Genomic DNA, 14438 nt, shown 5'->3' on the forward strand with positions numbered 1-14438 from the left:
TTTTATTTATCAAGTTGCTGCTATCATTAGAAACACATTTGCATCTGTAATTATTACTGTTATTGTTTTCATTATAATAACTATTCTGACAGAGTTGAAAAATAATGGCTACACAACTGTTCCTTGCCACCCTTTCCCCTTTCCCCTCCCCCCTCTTATCTTCTCTCTCCATCCACAAATGCCAGTTAAAACTTTACTGTGTCAAAAGAAAGCCTTATGTTTACCTATCCAGAAGCGCTGTTGACTTCTCTGGACTCAAAGGCATCTGGGATAGACCATAAAACAGTGGAAACATGTACTGTGGTCAGACAAGTCAGTATATCAGGTCTTTTTGGAAAGAAATGGACGCTGTGTACTCCAGACCAAAGATAGAAAGACTGTTACCACCTTCTGAACTTTTTCTGATTTGGGGTTGGAGATAATGATGGAGTTTTCTCTCTCCACAGTCACTAAAGGGCTTGCTCAATGTGGTAACTGCTGTGTTTCTCTATCATTTCAAGGTCCTTTAACGACCCTCCATGTCAAATGTCTTGAGATAATGTATATTAGGATTGAACCTATACAAATACAGTGGAGTTCAATGTGGGCGGGGCGCAGCCTTCCTGACGCGGTGGGGGGCGGGACTGTGACTCCGACAGGAAACCGACAGAAAGGCGAGTATCTCTGATAAAACATTAGAATAGCTCCGAAGTGGTTCCCCAGGGGCGCTGTCTGCCTCGGAGCTCCGTGTGGAGCTGGAGCGAGCTGCTGGCTTCCAGCGACATATCGTGCTGTGACAATGTTTTGTGTTGACGCTAGGCTAACGGTCCCGATCAACTCAGCCAAGTTTGCTAGCTAACACTTCAGCGTCCTTACAGAAGCTGCTGCTAGCTACAAGTTAGCTGCTACTTCAACGCTTCACACAGGCCAAACGGTGTTTGCAGTTAAAAGATAAAGTAGATTAGGTGGTAAATTATGTTAAACAGGAAGTGGTTCACCAGAGTCTTGGTTGACATATTTGACGGGCCTTTATATGAGAGGTAAACATCAGTGAGGAAGTGAAGCTCTGATGCAACGTAAACTTGGCAAATACTCCTGAAAAACCAGCTAGCTGAGGAGCTATCAGTGACCACAGTGTGTATATACGGATGAAGCTGGATGGTTAGAGACTAAACGGGTGTATATGGTGTCATGTGAGAGAAAGCCACCCCCTAAACTTCTACATCTGGTTTGATGGGATTTTATTCAGGCACAGTTTGAAAACTCCTGTCAGAATATATTCTGAGATTACCATTTCCTGCTCGGGATGCAAATTGGCCGAATCTAATAACATCAGATTATTAAATTGGTTGATCTTATTTTAACAGCATTCAAACACCAAACCCAGAATGCAATCCAAGGTGTCAGTGTGGAATAAGATGGTTTGATATATTATTGCGTTATCGACTTTCATCAATAACACTTAACGACAGGTGTTATTGACTTTTGGCAACAACCTGCTCTAATCACAAATGGTAAATGGATTTGTATTTATATAGCGCTTTTCTAGTCTGATGAAGACCACTCAAAGCGCTTTACAGTACAGTTTCACATTCACCCATTCACACACACATTCATACAGTGCATCTACTTGCAGCACTTTGTTATTCTATGGGGGGCTATTTAGGGTTCAGCATCTTGCCCAAGGACACTTCGGCATGCAGATGGTTCAGACTGGGGATCGAACCGCCGACCTTCAGGTTGGAGGACGACCACTCTACCCCTCAGCCACAGTCCCACATGTTTGCATTCACACTTTCACAGCCACATTGTTGGTAGTGATGTGCCCAGTTTGAGTTGTTGGCTGCCACACAAGAGGCGTGACGGAGAGTATTTACACAACTCTGTTATGTTATACATGTAGTGTTTCATCTGTTTTTGGCCAGAATCTAATTTGAAAATCATAGTTTGTCAGTTAACTGCTTTGGCCCTAAGTGAAAGGGCCAAAGCAGTAAAACACTGTAAATATCTGGTGGAGTACCCTGAAATACTGTGGGCCAGTTTTTGCAACAGACAGCGACTCATATTGGCGATTGTCATTTGATACAAACCTGACGCCAGTGGCTCACACACTATGCAGATACATTAAACAGATGAAATAGTCAAAGTTCACTGTCTGGGATTTGTTGATCTGAGGTGTGAATGTGATTAAATTGCTGCTTGGCTGCACGTCTGCAGTGGATGATTGGACAGTGGAGTAATGTCAAGAACTCCCAATGACCCATTACCGGTGATGTCAGTGTGTGGGCTTACATTGAAATCAATGGATGTACACAGTAATGTGTGCCTGTGTCAGAATCTTGCTCCCCCTCTCTGTTCTCTCTTCCCCTTTCCCCCACCTCTCCTCTCAACGCAACCTGTCAAGGCAGATGCCCCCTCCACCTTATATCTTCCTGTGACTTTCTCTTTGTGGGAACTGTTGAGTTTCTCTATAATTTTGTAAGGTCTTGACCTTACTCTGTAAAGTGCCTTGACATAATGTATATTGTGAATTGGCCCTATACAAATAAAATAGAAATATAAATTTAATTGCCTCCAAACTTTAAGGTTCACTTTGAGATTGATGCTGTGTTCATATTGGCAACAGTGGTGCATGAAAAACGCAGCCTCTCTCATTCCCTCTCCAGCAAAAAGAAAAAGTTTATTTTTCTTAATTTGGCCTGCAAAGCAATTTGGTGTCATCAAGCTAAAGGTTTCCAGAGTTCAGTTAATTCTTTCCTGGATCCATACCTCACACCATCTTCAAACTCTCATCCTATCCCATTTCATCATCGTGCTTATGCACCAATCAAGCTCCTCACCTTGCAGGGTTGTTTTTGCTCTGAATGCACCGAATCACTAACGGAGTACATGTCTTTCTTTATTCTTTCAGATGGCTGCAATCAGAAAGAAACTAGTGATAGTTGGTGATGGAGCCTGCGGCAAAACCTGTCTCCTCATAGTGTTCAGCAAAGATCAGTTCCCTGAGGTCTATGTGCCCACGGTGTTTGAAAACTATGTGGCAGATATTGAGGTGGATGGTAAACAGGTAAGCTGTTTATTATAATGTCACTTTTTGATGTTCCGTTCTTTTGGTCAGGAGTCAATTAACTCAACACGGGGTGTGTAGACTGAGCCCCTGACCTTGAAGGTTTGTTTCACAATATAACCTGAGCAGCACTTGGATTTAAGGGTGATAAGGTTTCCAGAGTTTTGTTAATCAGAATCTCGTGCATAAACCTTGTAACTGAGCCCTGTGGCGTTTGTGAAGTATGCAAATAGTAATGTCCTTAACCCCTGTAGGTGGAGCTGGCTCTCTGGGACACAGCAGGACAGGAGGACTACGACCGACTGAGGCCTCTCTCCTATCCAGACACAGATGTCATTCTCATGTGTTTCTCCGTCGACAGCCCTGACAGCCTCGGTAAGATTTCTTTCCTGCCATTGTTTCTGACAAATGTACCATTTGCTCTACATTCAACATGAACAGTTTGTGCCCGATGCAGAGAACATTCCAGAAAAGTGGACTCCTGAGGTCAAACACTTCTGTCCCAATGTGCCTATAATTCTGGTGGGAAACAAGAAAGACCTGCGGAATGATGAACACACACGTCGAGAGTTAGCTAAGATGAAACAGGTGAGAGGGGCCTGTACACGTTTAAACCTACGTGGTTATGTTCACACTGAATTTCATGATAATCCCAAAGGTAACTGAATTTCAAAATGCATTGAATTAATCTTGGGAAACTGTTTGTGAAACTGTAAGAGTGAAGATCCTCCCATATTCTGCACTTTTGTTCTGGCATCAAAGCTATGCAAGATAGATAGTGTAAGTGTATATTTGTCCACACAGAGAGATAATATTATGCAATGTCATAATTCCTCACTCCCTATCTCTCTACCTCTCTGTCTCTATCACACACATGAACACCTCATCAACACTCGCACACACAAACATGACATGCACGTCTAAATGTATACTCAAAACAATGTAACAACTGAAACCTAAATTTTGCTTTGAATATCTGTATGAGTTACAGCATGCTAAGCTTTCACTGCGTATGTGTAATTTCATAAATGTTGATGCTCATCAGTGTCATATGGCAGGCTCTGTCAACCCTAAAAAATGTATCTCAGTCCCTTAAAAATATTAAATCTTTCGTGTTTTTTCATATAAAACTGGTGTCCCTCAAACAAACCAGTATTTTTAAAGGGTTAAAAATAATGAAAATTAAATAATATTTGTGATCATCATGATCAGGACTGATGTTAAATATTACAGCAGATTTAGGGAGTGGCCATTGTTGTACACAAAGGTGCCAAGAGTGTTTTCTTAAAATGTGACACTACACCAATGACATGCCACGCTGTGTTAACCCTCAAAAGGAAAGTTTTACAGCATGAGACTTTTGGCCGTGAAGGTGATGAAAGAGTTTCTTTCAAGGTAGTCCTAACGGTTAACCACCTGAAGTATGCTGAAGATGTAGTTGTCTTTTCTCCTCACGGTGCTGGTTTACAGCAGCTGTACAAGTTATGATGTGCATTATGACATTCAGCTTAGGTCTGAAAAGAGTGTTGTCATAATTTTTGGGACCAGAGGCCAAGTCCTAAAGAGAAGAAAAAAGTCAAATATATAGGTCACATCATTATGAATGATTTATGTGATGACAATGTGCAGCATCAGTGCTGTATACTCTACTGCACACTTTCTGTGTGCAGATGATGTGGAAATTGCACTTTTCTAGGGCTTACTTCACTCCACTTTACACAGCACATCTGTGGTGCAGTCAAATCATTTACAACGGAAAAAGCTTTAGAATGATGCATTCTTAAATTTGATCAAGCTTCAAAATAGACACCTGCAACCATAAAGTTCTGACATGATTTATCTTGGTCTAATTTTTTTAGATCATAACAACCTATCAATTTAACAGGGATGTGTAGACTTTTTTATCCACTGTATGTATCAGCTGCTAAAAAGATACAAAGAATCAGAATCAGAATTCTTTTATTTGCCAGGTATGTTTGCACATATAGGAAATTTACTTGGTGTCATTGGTGCACTGAACATAAAACAATATAAAAAAACAACAATATATAAGAAATAGATTAAAATAAAATAAAATAGAATAAAGTATACATATATACAGTAACAGAGTAGCAGAGTTATGGGCACGTGCTGTGCGAAGGTGCAGAGATTGGTGATAGTGCCAGTAATATATAAGTTATAAATTATGTGCGGGGGGGGGGGGGGGGGGCTGGTGGGGTAGAGTCAGTGTGATGCAGAGTCAGTGGGGCTTGTTTGTGAGCCCCACTGCCACGGGGAAAAAACTGTTCAGATGGCGAGACGTTTTAGTCCTGATGGCCCGGAACCTTTTTCCGGAGGGAAGTCTCTGGAATAGGTGGTGACCGGGATGTGAAGGATCAGCAATGATCTTGCCTGCTCTCCTACTGGTCCTGAAAGTCATCCCATGTTCTTACACTTTTTAAAAGGATATCTATGAGTTTAGCTGATTTTCCTTTATTTTTTGATCGGCCACGCAGGAACCAGTGAAGTCGGATGAGGCCAGGGACATGGCTAACCGGATCAATGCTTTTGGTTACTTGGAGTGCTCGGCCAAGACGAAGGATGGTGTGAGGGAAGTGTTTGAAATGGCCACCAGGGCAGCACTGCAGGCCAAGAGACGAGGCAAGAAAAGCGGCTGCTGCCTTTTATAGAGTGTCAGGTAATGCAGGATCAGGAGGGAAATAAACATCCAAGAAAAACATCCCTGTGCCTGTTTTCTCTAAGGTGGGCATAGTTGACTGGGGAGTTGTAGGGATGAAAAAGGAAGGTCAAATGCTATGGAAAAGGCGAATACATGTATATACATTTAAGTTCAAGATTATAGCTTTTAGCTTTCAAATAATAAATATTGTAATCTCAAGTTTAGGATTCCATAAACCTGAAATTAAGAGAACATGAAGAGAAGGGAACATCTCCCCTACTCATACTCTTACTCCACTACAGTTATCAGACTTATACCTGCCTAACGAACTGTTGGAAGACATCCATGGCTTGCAGTGTGACTGTGCTTGTCTTGTTTTTCACTCTCCTTAATTTCCAAAGTTATAACTTTCTATGAACCCGCTTTTCTTTTCTATGAACCTGTAATACTTCATACTATTTCCCATTCAAATGCAGAGAGTTTGATTATTTGCTGTTAAGTATAAATACAAAATGAGACCACCTAAGTGTGTTTTATACCTGCTTTTTAATTAATACAAGTTGATTGAGTTAACTTGACCTTAAACTGTGATTGAAATAAATCAGAGTGCCCTGTCAAACATTAAATTCAGTATAATGTACATTTCTATAGCACAGTATCCTTTACTACACAGTTGTGTAGTGTAGTTTCTTCCTCAAAATAAATACTGTTTCCAGTTACTTTTTGTAAAATTACTTTACCAATATTTGACATTAGGTAATAGGATATATTGCTTGCCGCCAGTTGGCTTTTAACGTGAAACTTTGCAGTGGACTTGAGTCACTTGTGGAAGTGAGTGAAAACAGTTTTTGTGTTGAAGAAGTGACGCTCAGAGGATAGTTGATGGAATCAGTGCCATGGGACTGTCAGCTATAGTGAATGTTCATCTGCAACATACAGTAATTCCACACCTCAGTGTTTTAACCCTTCTTTTGTTCTCTGGATGTTAGACATTGACAGGGTCCCCCCCCCACACACACACACACTCTGCCAGTTCACTCATGTCTACAGCTGTTACTTTTCTGCTCTGTTGTATGTTAAGTTCACTTTGTGATATTCTACTGGTTTTTGTTGTATTATTTGCACACAGCTAAAATCACGAGGTCGGTGTGGTAAACACTTGGAAAATATATGATGTCAGATTATGAAATACAAAATGCAAGCAACTCCTTAAGGATCAGTCATTTGTAATATTCTTTTGTATACAAATGTATCCCGACATTTCTCCAGTTGTCTTTTGTAACGCATTCTAAAGGAAATAAATTGTAACCGAGAATGACTAAATTCTGCCTCTGGTTGCTTGTGCTTTCTCTCTTAACACCATTTCAGTTATGACGAATCATGTTATTGTCCATCGAGATCCCAACGTTTTCAAGGTTCCCCATGTGTCAGGCTGAGTATCACATCACACAGATTTCCAGAAGTTGGTGGAAATGGGTTAACATTCTCAGTTTTACAAGCAGCATCAAAATGTTTTTAAAATCTTATTAGATGTGTCGTCGGAATTCGGTGGGCTCAGATTCCCCTGTTCTGACTGAAAGATCCAAGATCATTCTCGTAATTAGGGACAGTTTGTGTGACAGATCCAACATTTCCACCCATTAACCTTTCCAACCAGTTTAAGTGAGATCAGTACAGCACCAATACCACACCATCTATGTCCCCTCACTTCACAAGTTACTGTCATGTGCTTGCAGTGTTCTTGTGTATGTGGATGTGAGTTGACAGAGTCTTGTCACTAATTAGAACAATGTTAATTAAATTCACATTTGAATACCCGAGAATGTTGAGATAGCATATTATTGTGAGGAACTACTTATTTATTTACACTTCTTGATATGGTTGAGACAGATAGTTGTCTGTATTTGCCTGCCTTGAATACAATTAGCAGATGACGGGGTCATCTAGTTCTAGGTCCCCAGATTCATCAGATGAACCCCACCCCTCACCTCCCTGATGAGGCTCAGTCACTTCTAGATGGATTTTGTCTCACAGCAACAGGACACAACTTGGCTTCTGGGCTGTGATGTGCTGAGATACATGTAAATACATTGCTCAAAAAAATTAAAGGAACACTTTGAAAACACATCAGATCTCATTGTGAAAAAAAATTATGTTGGATATTTATACTGATATGGACAGTTTAATGTCTTAGGAACAAAAGGATGCCACATCTTTGATGGAAATAAAAGTTTTCAGCCTACAGAGGGCTCAATTTTATAGACACCCCGAAAATCATAGTGAAAAAGTGATGTGGCAGGCGTGTCCGTTTTGCCAAAATTCAATTTCTGCAACTCAAAATGCTTCTCAATATCTTGTGTGGCCCCCACGTGCTTGTATGCATGCTTGACAACTTCGCGCCATGCTCCTAATGAGACAACGGATGGTGTCTTGTGGGATGTCTTCCCAGATCTGTCTAAGGGCATCAGTGAGCTCCTGTAAAGTCTGAGGAGCAACCTGCCAGCGTCTGATGGACCGAAACATAATGTCCCAGAGGTGTTCTATCGGGTTTACGTCAGGTGATCATGAGGGCCATTCAATTTCTTCATCCTCCAGGTACTGCCTGCATACCCTTGACACATGAGGCCGGGCATTATCGTGCATCAGGAGGAACCCAGGACCTACTGCACCAGCATAGGGTCTGACCATGGGTTCAAGGATTTCATCCCGATACCTAATGGCAGTAAGACTGCCGTTCTCTAGCCTGTAGAGGTCTGTGCGTCCCTCCATGGATATGCCTCCCCAGACCATCACTGACCCACCACCAAACCGGTCATGCTGAACGATGTTGCAGGCAGCATAGCGTTCTCCTTGGCTTCTCCAGACCCTTTCACGTCTATCACAGGTGCTCAGGGTGAACCTGCTCTCATCTGTGAAAAGCACAGGGCGCCAGTGGCAGACATGCCAATTCTGGTGTTCTATAGCAAATGCCAATTGAGCTCCACTGTGCTGGGCAGTGAGCACAGGGCACACTACTGGAGGTCACGCCCTGAGGCCACCCTCATGAAGTCTGTTTCTGACTGTTTGGTCAGAGACATTCACACCAGTGGCCTGCTGGAGGTCATTCTGTAGGGCTCGGGCAGTGCTCAACCTGTTCCTCCTTGCACAAAGCAGCAGATATCGGTCCTGCTGATGGGTTGAGGACCTTCTACGGCCCTGTCCAGCTCTCCTAGAGTAACTGCCTGTCTCCTGGAATCTCCTCCATGTTCTGGAGATTATGCTGGGAGACACATCAAATCTCCTTGCAACGGCACGCATGGATGTGCCATCCTGGAGGAGTTGGACAATCTGTGCAACTTCTGTAGGGTTAAGAAATCGCCTCATGCTCCCAGTAGAGATAATGACTCTAGCTAAAGTCAACACTAATGGAAAACCAGTCGAATTGATCAAGAGGGAGAAACTTGAAATGGCCTCCACATGCAAAACCACTCCTATTTTGGGGGTCGCCTCTAGTGCACCTGTTGTTAATTCCATCAAAACCAATGCAGCTGAAACTGATTAACAACCCCCTCTGCAATTGAATTCATGCCATACCCTGATAAAAAAGTGTTCCTTTCATTTTTTTGAGCAGTGTATAATCATTCTAACATATGCGCTCCGGAGGACGTCTGCAGTATTGGGTCAGACTTTCTGCAGAGTTTTGCCTTTTCACACGCAGCAGATTCACTCAGACGTGTTCACAACAACACAGAAATTTTAAGGAGGATTCAGGTGAGGGGTGGAGCAGCAGACAGACGCAGGATTTAAGGTTTCAATACCAGTAAAGAGATCACGTTTTGTTTACACAACCTCTCTTGACGTCTCTGTCTGTGTTTTCTTTGTGTGACAACACTTTTTCATCTGGAGATATGTTTTATTTTTATTTTTTCGCTTCTGTCCTGTGTTAGAAACATCATCAAAACCCCCACTCGCATGCGATGAATACTTCAGAGGATATTTTGCTGTGCTCTCACATCAGCTCCTCTGGACTTTCTGCAGACTTAATACTAGGGGGCCGGCCAAAGAAACTCCAGAAAAAGTCCGGAGCCTCTCACTTGGACATTTGCAATCACACATACAGCCCCTCTGGAGGATCTCCAGAGTTCAGTGCATGTCTAAAAGCATCTATATCTAACACAGTGACATCACTGGCCTCAGTCCTCAGCTTCACTCTATAGTGTCCGATGGAGCCCTGCCACAAATTCCTGATAGTATGGCTCTGAAAGGAGATGAAATACAATACAATCATCGGAAGACTTCCTGAAAAATAAAGAACAAACATCTAAAGTTGTCAACAGATTATACAATTTACTTCCACAATGAAAATTGTCTTAAGAGTCACAAACCTGTGTCAGGCTCGATAAATGAATGTCTAATGAGGAAGTCCAAGACCACCATGGCTGAGTTGGGTTTGAAGTCATCAGTGGCCAGCAGTTCTTTCACCTGGAACCATGACAGGGCGGTAAGAAAGCAGTCAGTCTTTGTGCTTCTATTCAGTATATATATGAAAAGTGACTGGATAACTGTAATTTGCAAAGTTGTCCACAGATAAGATCAAATCCCACTAACCTCCTTCACAACCACCACGACATGTGTAACATCCCAGACACATAGGCTGAAATCAATCACTGATCACTATATAGTCCACTATATAGTGAGTTCGTGATTTTGTAGTATTGTCTGACTGTGAACATTTTTATACCCTATATAGTAGACTTGTTTCCCACAATGCACTTAGAAGAGTAATGTACAACAAACACTATCAAGCTAAATTTGCCATCATGAATAAAGCGGTTTACCAAAGGACTTCAGACTGCGTCCTGGCTCATAGGGAAATAAAAGGTCTCTTGTCCTAGCCCTTTGTTCCCAGTGTCTTTTAGAGTTGCTGGACTTAACTTCTGTTTTTCAACTTCCTTTATTCTATTGGTTGCCAGTTTATCAACATGTCATTTGACTCACACAGAAAATGACAGACTCTTTTCCACTGCAGCCATTTCGTCATGAAATAGTAGGTAAACAAATTTGTTACTATCACATTCATAGATCCTTGATAGTAACACCTGTCAGTTACCTCAAGACTGGATTACTGTAATTCTTTATTATCAAGATGTCCCAGTAAGTCTGGGAAAAGCCTCCAGTTGTTACAAAATGTTGCAGCAAGAATGCTGACAGGAATTAGAAGGAGAGATCATATTACTCCTGTCTTAGCTTCTCTGCATTGGCTCCCTGTAAAAATCTGAATGAAATTCAAGATCCTGCTCCTCTGTTATAAAGCCCTTAACAATCCAGCCCCCAAATATGTCAAAGAGCTCACAACACCATATTATCCAAATAGATCACTTTGCTCTCAAAACACAGACTCTCTTGTGGTTTCTAGAGTCTGTAAGAGTAGAACTGGAGGTAGAGCCTTCAGCTACCAGGCTCCTCTCGAGTGGAACCAGCTCCCACTCAGGGTTCAGGAGGCAGACACCATCTCTACATTTAAGGTTAGATTTAAAACCTTCCTTTTTGATAAAACCTATAGTTGGTTCTGGATCAGGTGAGTCCTGAACAATCCCTTAGTAAGGCTGCTATAGACAGCTTGGAGAACTCCCGTCACACATGCAATAATATTGAAGGTCTCCACCTTACTATGTGAAATGCCTTGAGAACGCATGTTGTCATTTGACGTTATACAATAAAAATGTAATTGAGATATACAAAAATACAGTCGAGGGCTAAAAACAAAACCCAGACTCAGTCGTGTGTCCAGGTCTATAGATGACAACAAAGATATTTTGATATAGGTCTTAATATGAAATGAGACTGACTCTGAATATGCTGGAGTCCACTATGGGGTTGACTGTCAGAACTGCTGTACCAGACTGTTACGGATGTTGCTGAGTAGAACCCTTACTGACCTTATCAATGGGCAGGAGGTAGAAATCCTGCACCTCTCCATCCCCCACACTGGGCTTGAACTTGCGAGGAAGCTCCAGATCATAGACAAGCTGACTCTCTGCAAAAACCCCCTCTTCATCCTCATAGGTGTAGCTAGAAGTTATATTGGAATAGTTGTTAATGGAATCTAGAGGCTTGCTTTTTACATGTCTAAAGTAGTATCAAAATCTTCTTCAGTCCATGGCTGCCCACTGCTCTGTGTGTTCACTGTGTGTGTTGTGTCCTGCTGTGGACCCTGACAAGGGTCCACAGCAGAGTACACTTTGAGAATGTGGGCTGGTTATACTAAATACTTGGTTTTGTTACAATTAGGAAAAAATCTCACCTTACTGTGGTTACAGGACATGCCTTATCAGCAATGGCTGCTGGGATACATGCTTCCTCCTGACATTCTTTCACAAGAGTATATTTAACGCCAACACCAGCAGACAGACCACCTGCTGCCTTCAAAGACACAAAACATCAGCCTCCTTGATTAATTTATGGAACTCTGAATTTAAGGCCCTTTGAAATGTTATGCCAATAATAACCATTCCTTTCATTTACATTATCATTGTATTACTGTTTTGTGTACCTGCTATGGAATCAGGTCCTATTACTACTCACCAGATTGTCCAGAACTCCAGGGAATGTCTGCTTAGTTTTGGAGCGTCGAGCCAGCCACATACTGACTTCCCCACTGTCACTGACGGTGTAACCATTGATATGGACTCCATACCGTTTCACCCCAAAAAGACCTGGAATACAGTATCACAGTCAGCTCATGCAACACTATCACTGAGCAAACCTAACATGGTGCTGCCACAGCGTGACTAAACTTACTTGTAGCTGCTCTTTCCATCCACATCAGAGGAGGATCTGAAAATGTTGGCATCACACTATACCTCTGAAAGATGAGAAGGTCTCATTTTTACACTGATAAATTATAAATGTACACTGTGCAAACTGTGTTTTTTTGATTTTTATAGTCCAAGGTAGAATATATGAGATGGAAGAAACTACCATAACTGTCATTATGCTTTTCAGGTCAATCAGTCGGGATTAACATTGATATTCTTGGAATCATGAATGTTCACAACAAATCTAATGGAAACTCAGCCATTGGTTGACAAAATCACAAGTACAGATATTATGATTTGACGTGAGGATGCTGTTAAAAAAAAAGTCAGAAATTGAATGGGATCGTCCTCTGAGGACCATGAATGTTCTAAGAACATTATGGCAAACTACCGATCAAATTTGTGAGTATGTCTTGCACACAATAAAAGTATAGGCCTGCTGAATATCTGCTGAACTGAATGAAAAACGAGTCATTCAATGTCTTGCTCTAAATCAGAATGGACTGGACCAGAAAGATGTAGACTACCACCTGAGATGGTGCTCCTTTCATCTTCATTATTACTTAACCTTGTAGCTCTGTCAAAATCTAATTTCAAAACTCTCCCAAAGAAGTTATGTTTACACATGGGTTCGTTTTGTTGTTACCAAGATTACTCAAAAACTAACAAAATGATTTCCATGAAATTTTGTGAGGAGTGATGATCCACGGAAGTAGCCATTACATTTTGGTGCAGATCCAGAACAGAAATTATGTGCATAGCGGTAGATAGATGGAGTAGATAGACCCCCCTTTAAATTTTGCTGCAGATACAGAGTTTAATTTTTACTTCAGCATGGTGAGATAAGGCATTTTTCGTTTTATTTTTCAAAAATTTCACAGGGAACATTATGGATCAAGATGAAAAAATAGGCATATTAAGGGGTCTGATGTATAAACGTGTGGGTTAATCTAATTTTAGTTATTCTAATTTGAGTTTGTATTTTGCTAACATTGTAAATATCATACAATTATTATGGTCTGTTCAACCCAACTGCCTCAGCCTGAATAACATAACACACCAAAAACGTGGGAAGATTCAAGCAGCTATTTACTAGACTAAGAGCATTTTCCAGTCTGTCTCTAAAAGGTTATGTTAACTATTTGTTAACCACTTCGTGTTGAGAAGTGTTCTAAATATAAAGTTATTGTTATAGGAGTCATCAGCAAGTTTTGTGTGTGTGTGTGAGACCTCGTCCCTCCATCCTCTGAGGCAGCTCAGGGACGCCTCATGTCTGAGAGACTGCAGGACAGCGTCCACAGCCTCTGATCTCCTCCCGTATGAGTCCAGACTGTGACACAGCGTCACTGCGCCACCGTGTGGCGGATTGAACACATCTGGATACCGTGTCAACAGCGCAGCCACGTGAGGAGGAATCCAACCGACCTGCGCTGAGTCGATCTCAAACCTGCAGCAGCTGACACGAGAGGAGCCTGTGGACACACAGAGAGGAGGGTGTCACTGTCAAACGCTAACAACCCCCCCCCCCCCCCATGTTGTCTCATCTCCACACAGGACCACTGGTCTACCTGCTGAGTAAAAGTTATTCATTCGACTGAGGAGTTTGACCATCTTCTCTGACCAAGCAGCGCTAGTCATGTTAAACACTGCTACACTGTAATGTCCCAGTTGGACTGGACATAGATCACCATGAACTATGCAGCGAGTATCCAATTCCTCCTCCTCCTCCTTCTCTTCTTCGTGGACACATAAAGTGCTCCTCACCAATATTTAGCCTGACAGCGCCAAAAAACGGAACTACTGTCGAAACGGGGTAGTCCTCGTGTGTCTAGTAAATAATAACATCATTTTACTTTAGGTTTGTGTGGATGTTGTTTAAAACAAGACAAGTCTTCATTAATGCCGGCTTGCTCCAAGATGACAGTTACACAAGACT

The 14438-nt window shown here is 41.8% G+C and overlaps 2 protein-coding genes across 3 annotated transcripts; one reads left to right on the forward strand and one right to left on the reverse strand.

The window, feature by feature from the left end:
- Positions 1-613: 613 nt before the first annotated feature.
- On the forward strand, positions 614-7028 carry LOC133004481 (rho-related GTP-binding protein RhoA-C). The gene is made up of 5 exons (XM_061073938.1): positions 614-653; positions 2891-3046; positions 3301-3421; positions 3504-3634; positions 5542-7028. Exons 2-5 carry the CDS (start codon positions 2891-2893, stop codon positions 5713-5715), a joined length of 582 nt encoding a protein of 193 aa, XP_060929921.1. The 5' UTR covers positions 614-653; the 3' UTR covers positions 5716-7028.
- tpk2 (thiamin pyrophosphokinase 2) lies at positions 5263-14230 on the reverse strand. Of its 2 annotated transcripts, none has more exons than XM_061073936.1 (8): positions 14071-14230; positions 13733-13974; positions 12486-12549; positions 12270-12400; positions 11989-12107; positions 11624-11756; positions 10070-10166; positions 5263-9983 (listed from the first exon to the last, which is right to left on the reverse strand). In XM_061073936.1, the coding sequence occupies exons 1-8, from the start codon at positions 14138-14140 to the stop codon at positions 9793-9795; spliced, it is 1047 nt and encodes a 348-aa protein (XP_060929919.1). In that variant the 5' UTR covers positions 14141-14230; the 3' UTR covers positions 5263-9792. The 2 variants fall into 2 exon arrangements, with proteins under 2 accessions (XP_060929919.1, XP_060929920.1); XM_061073937.1 differs by having other exon boundaries at positions 9822-9942.
- Positions 14231-14438: the final 208 nt, after the last annotated feature.

The sequence above is a fragment of the Limanda limanda genome, chromosome 7 (assembly GCF_963576545.1).
Source record: "Limanda limanda chromosome 7, fLimLim1.1, whole genome shotgun sequence".
In the NCBI taxonomy this organism is placed as follows: domain Eukaryota; kingdom Metazoa; phylum Chordata; class Actinopteri; order Pleuronectiformes; family Pleuronectidae; genus Limanda; species Limanda limanda.

Coding starts and splice junctions, on each gene's coding strand:
- LOC133004481 (XM_061073938.1), top strand. CDS start 2,891: ATGGCTGCAATCAGAAAGAAACTAGTGATAGTTGGTGATGGAGCCTGC. Junction 3,047..3,300: donor TTGAGGTGGATGGTAAACAG/GTAAGCTGTTTA, acceptor TAACCCCTGTAG/GTGGAGCTGGCTCTCTGGGA. Junction 3,635..5,541: donor AGTTAGCTAAGATGAAACAG/GTGAGAGGGGCC, acceptor TCGGCCACGCAG/GAACCAGTGAAGTCGGATGA.
- tpk2 (XM_061073936.1), bottom strand. CDS start 14,140: ATGACTAGCGCTGCTTGGTCAGAGAAGATGGTCAAACTCCTCAGTCGA. Junction 12,401..12,485: donor GATGGAAAGAGCAGCTACAA/GTAAGTTTAGTC, acceptor ACTGTATTCCAG/GTCTTTTTGGGGTGAAACGG. Junction 12,108..12,269: donor CTGGAGTTCTGGACAATCTG/GTGAGTAGTAAT, acceptor GTGTCTTTGAAG/GCAGCAGGTGGTCTGTCTGC.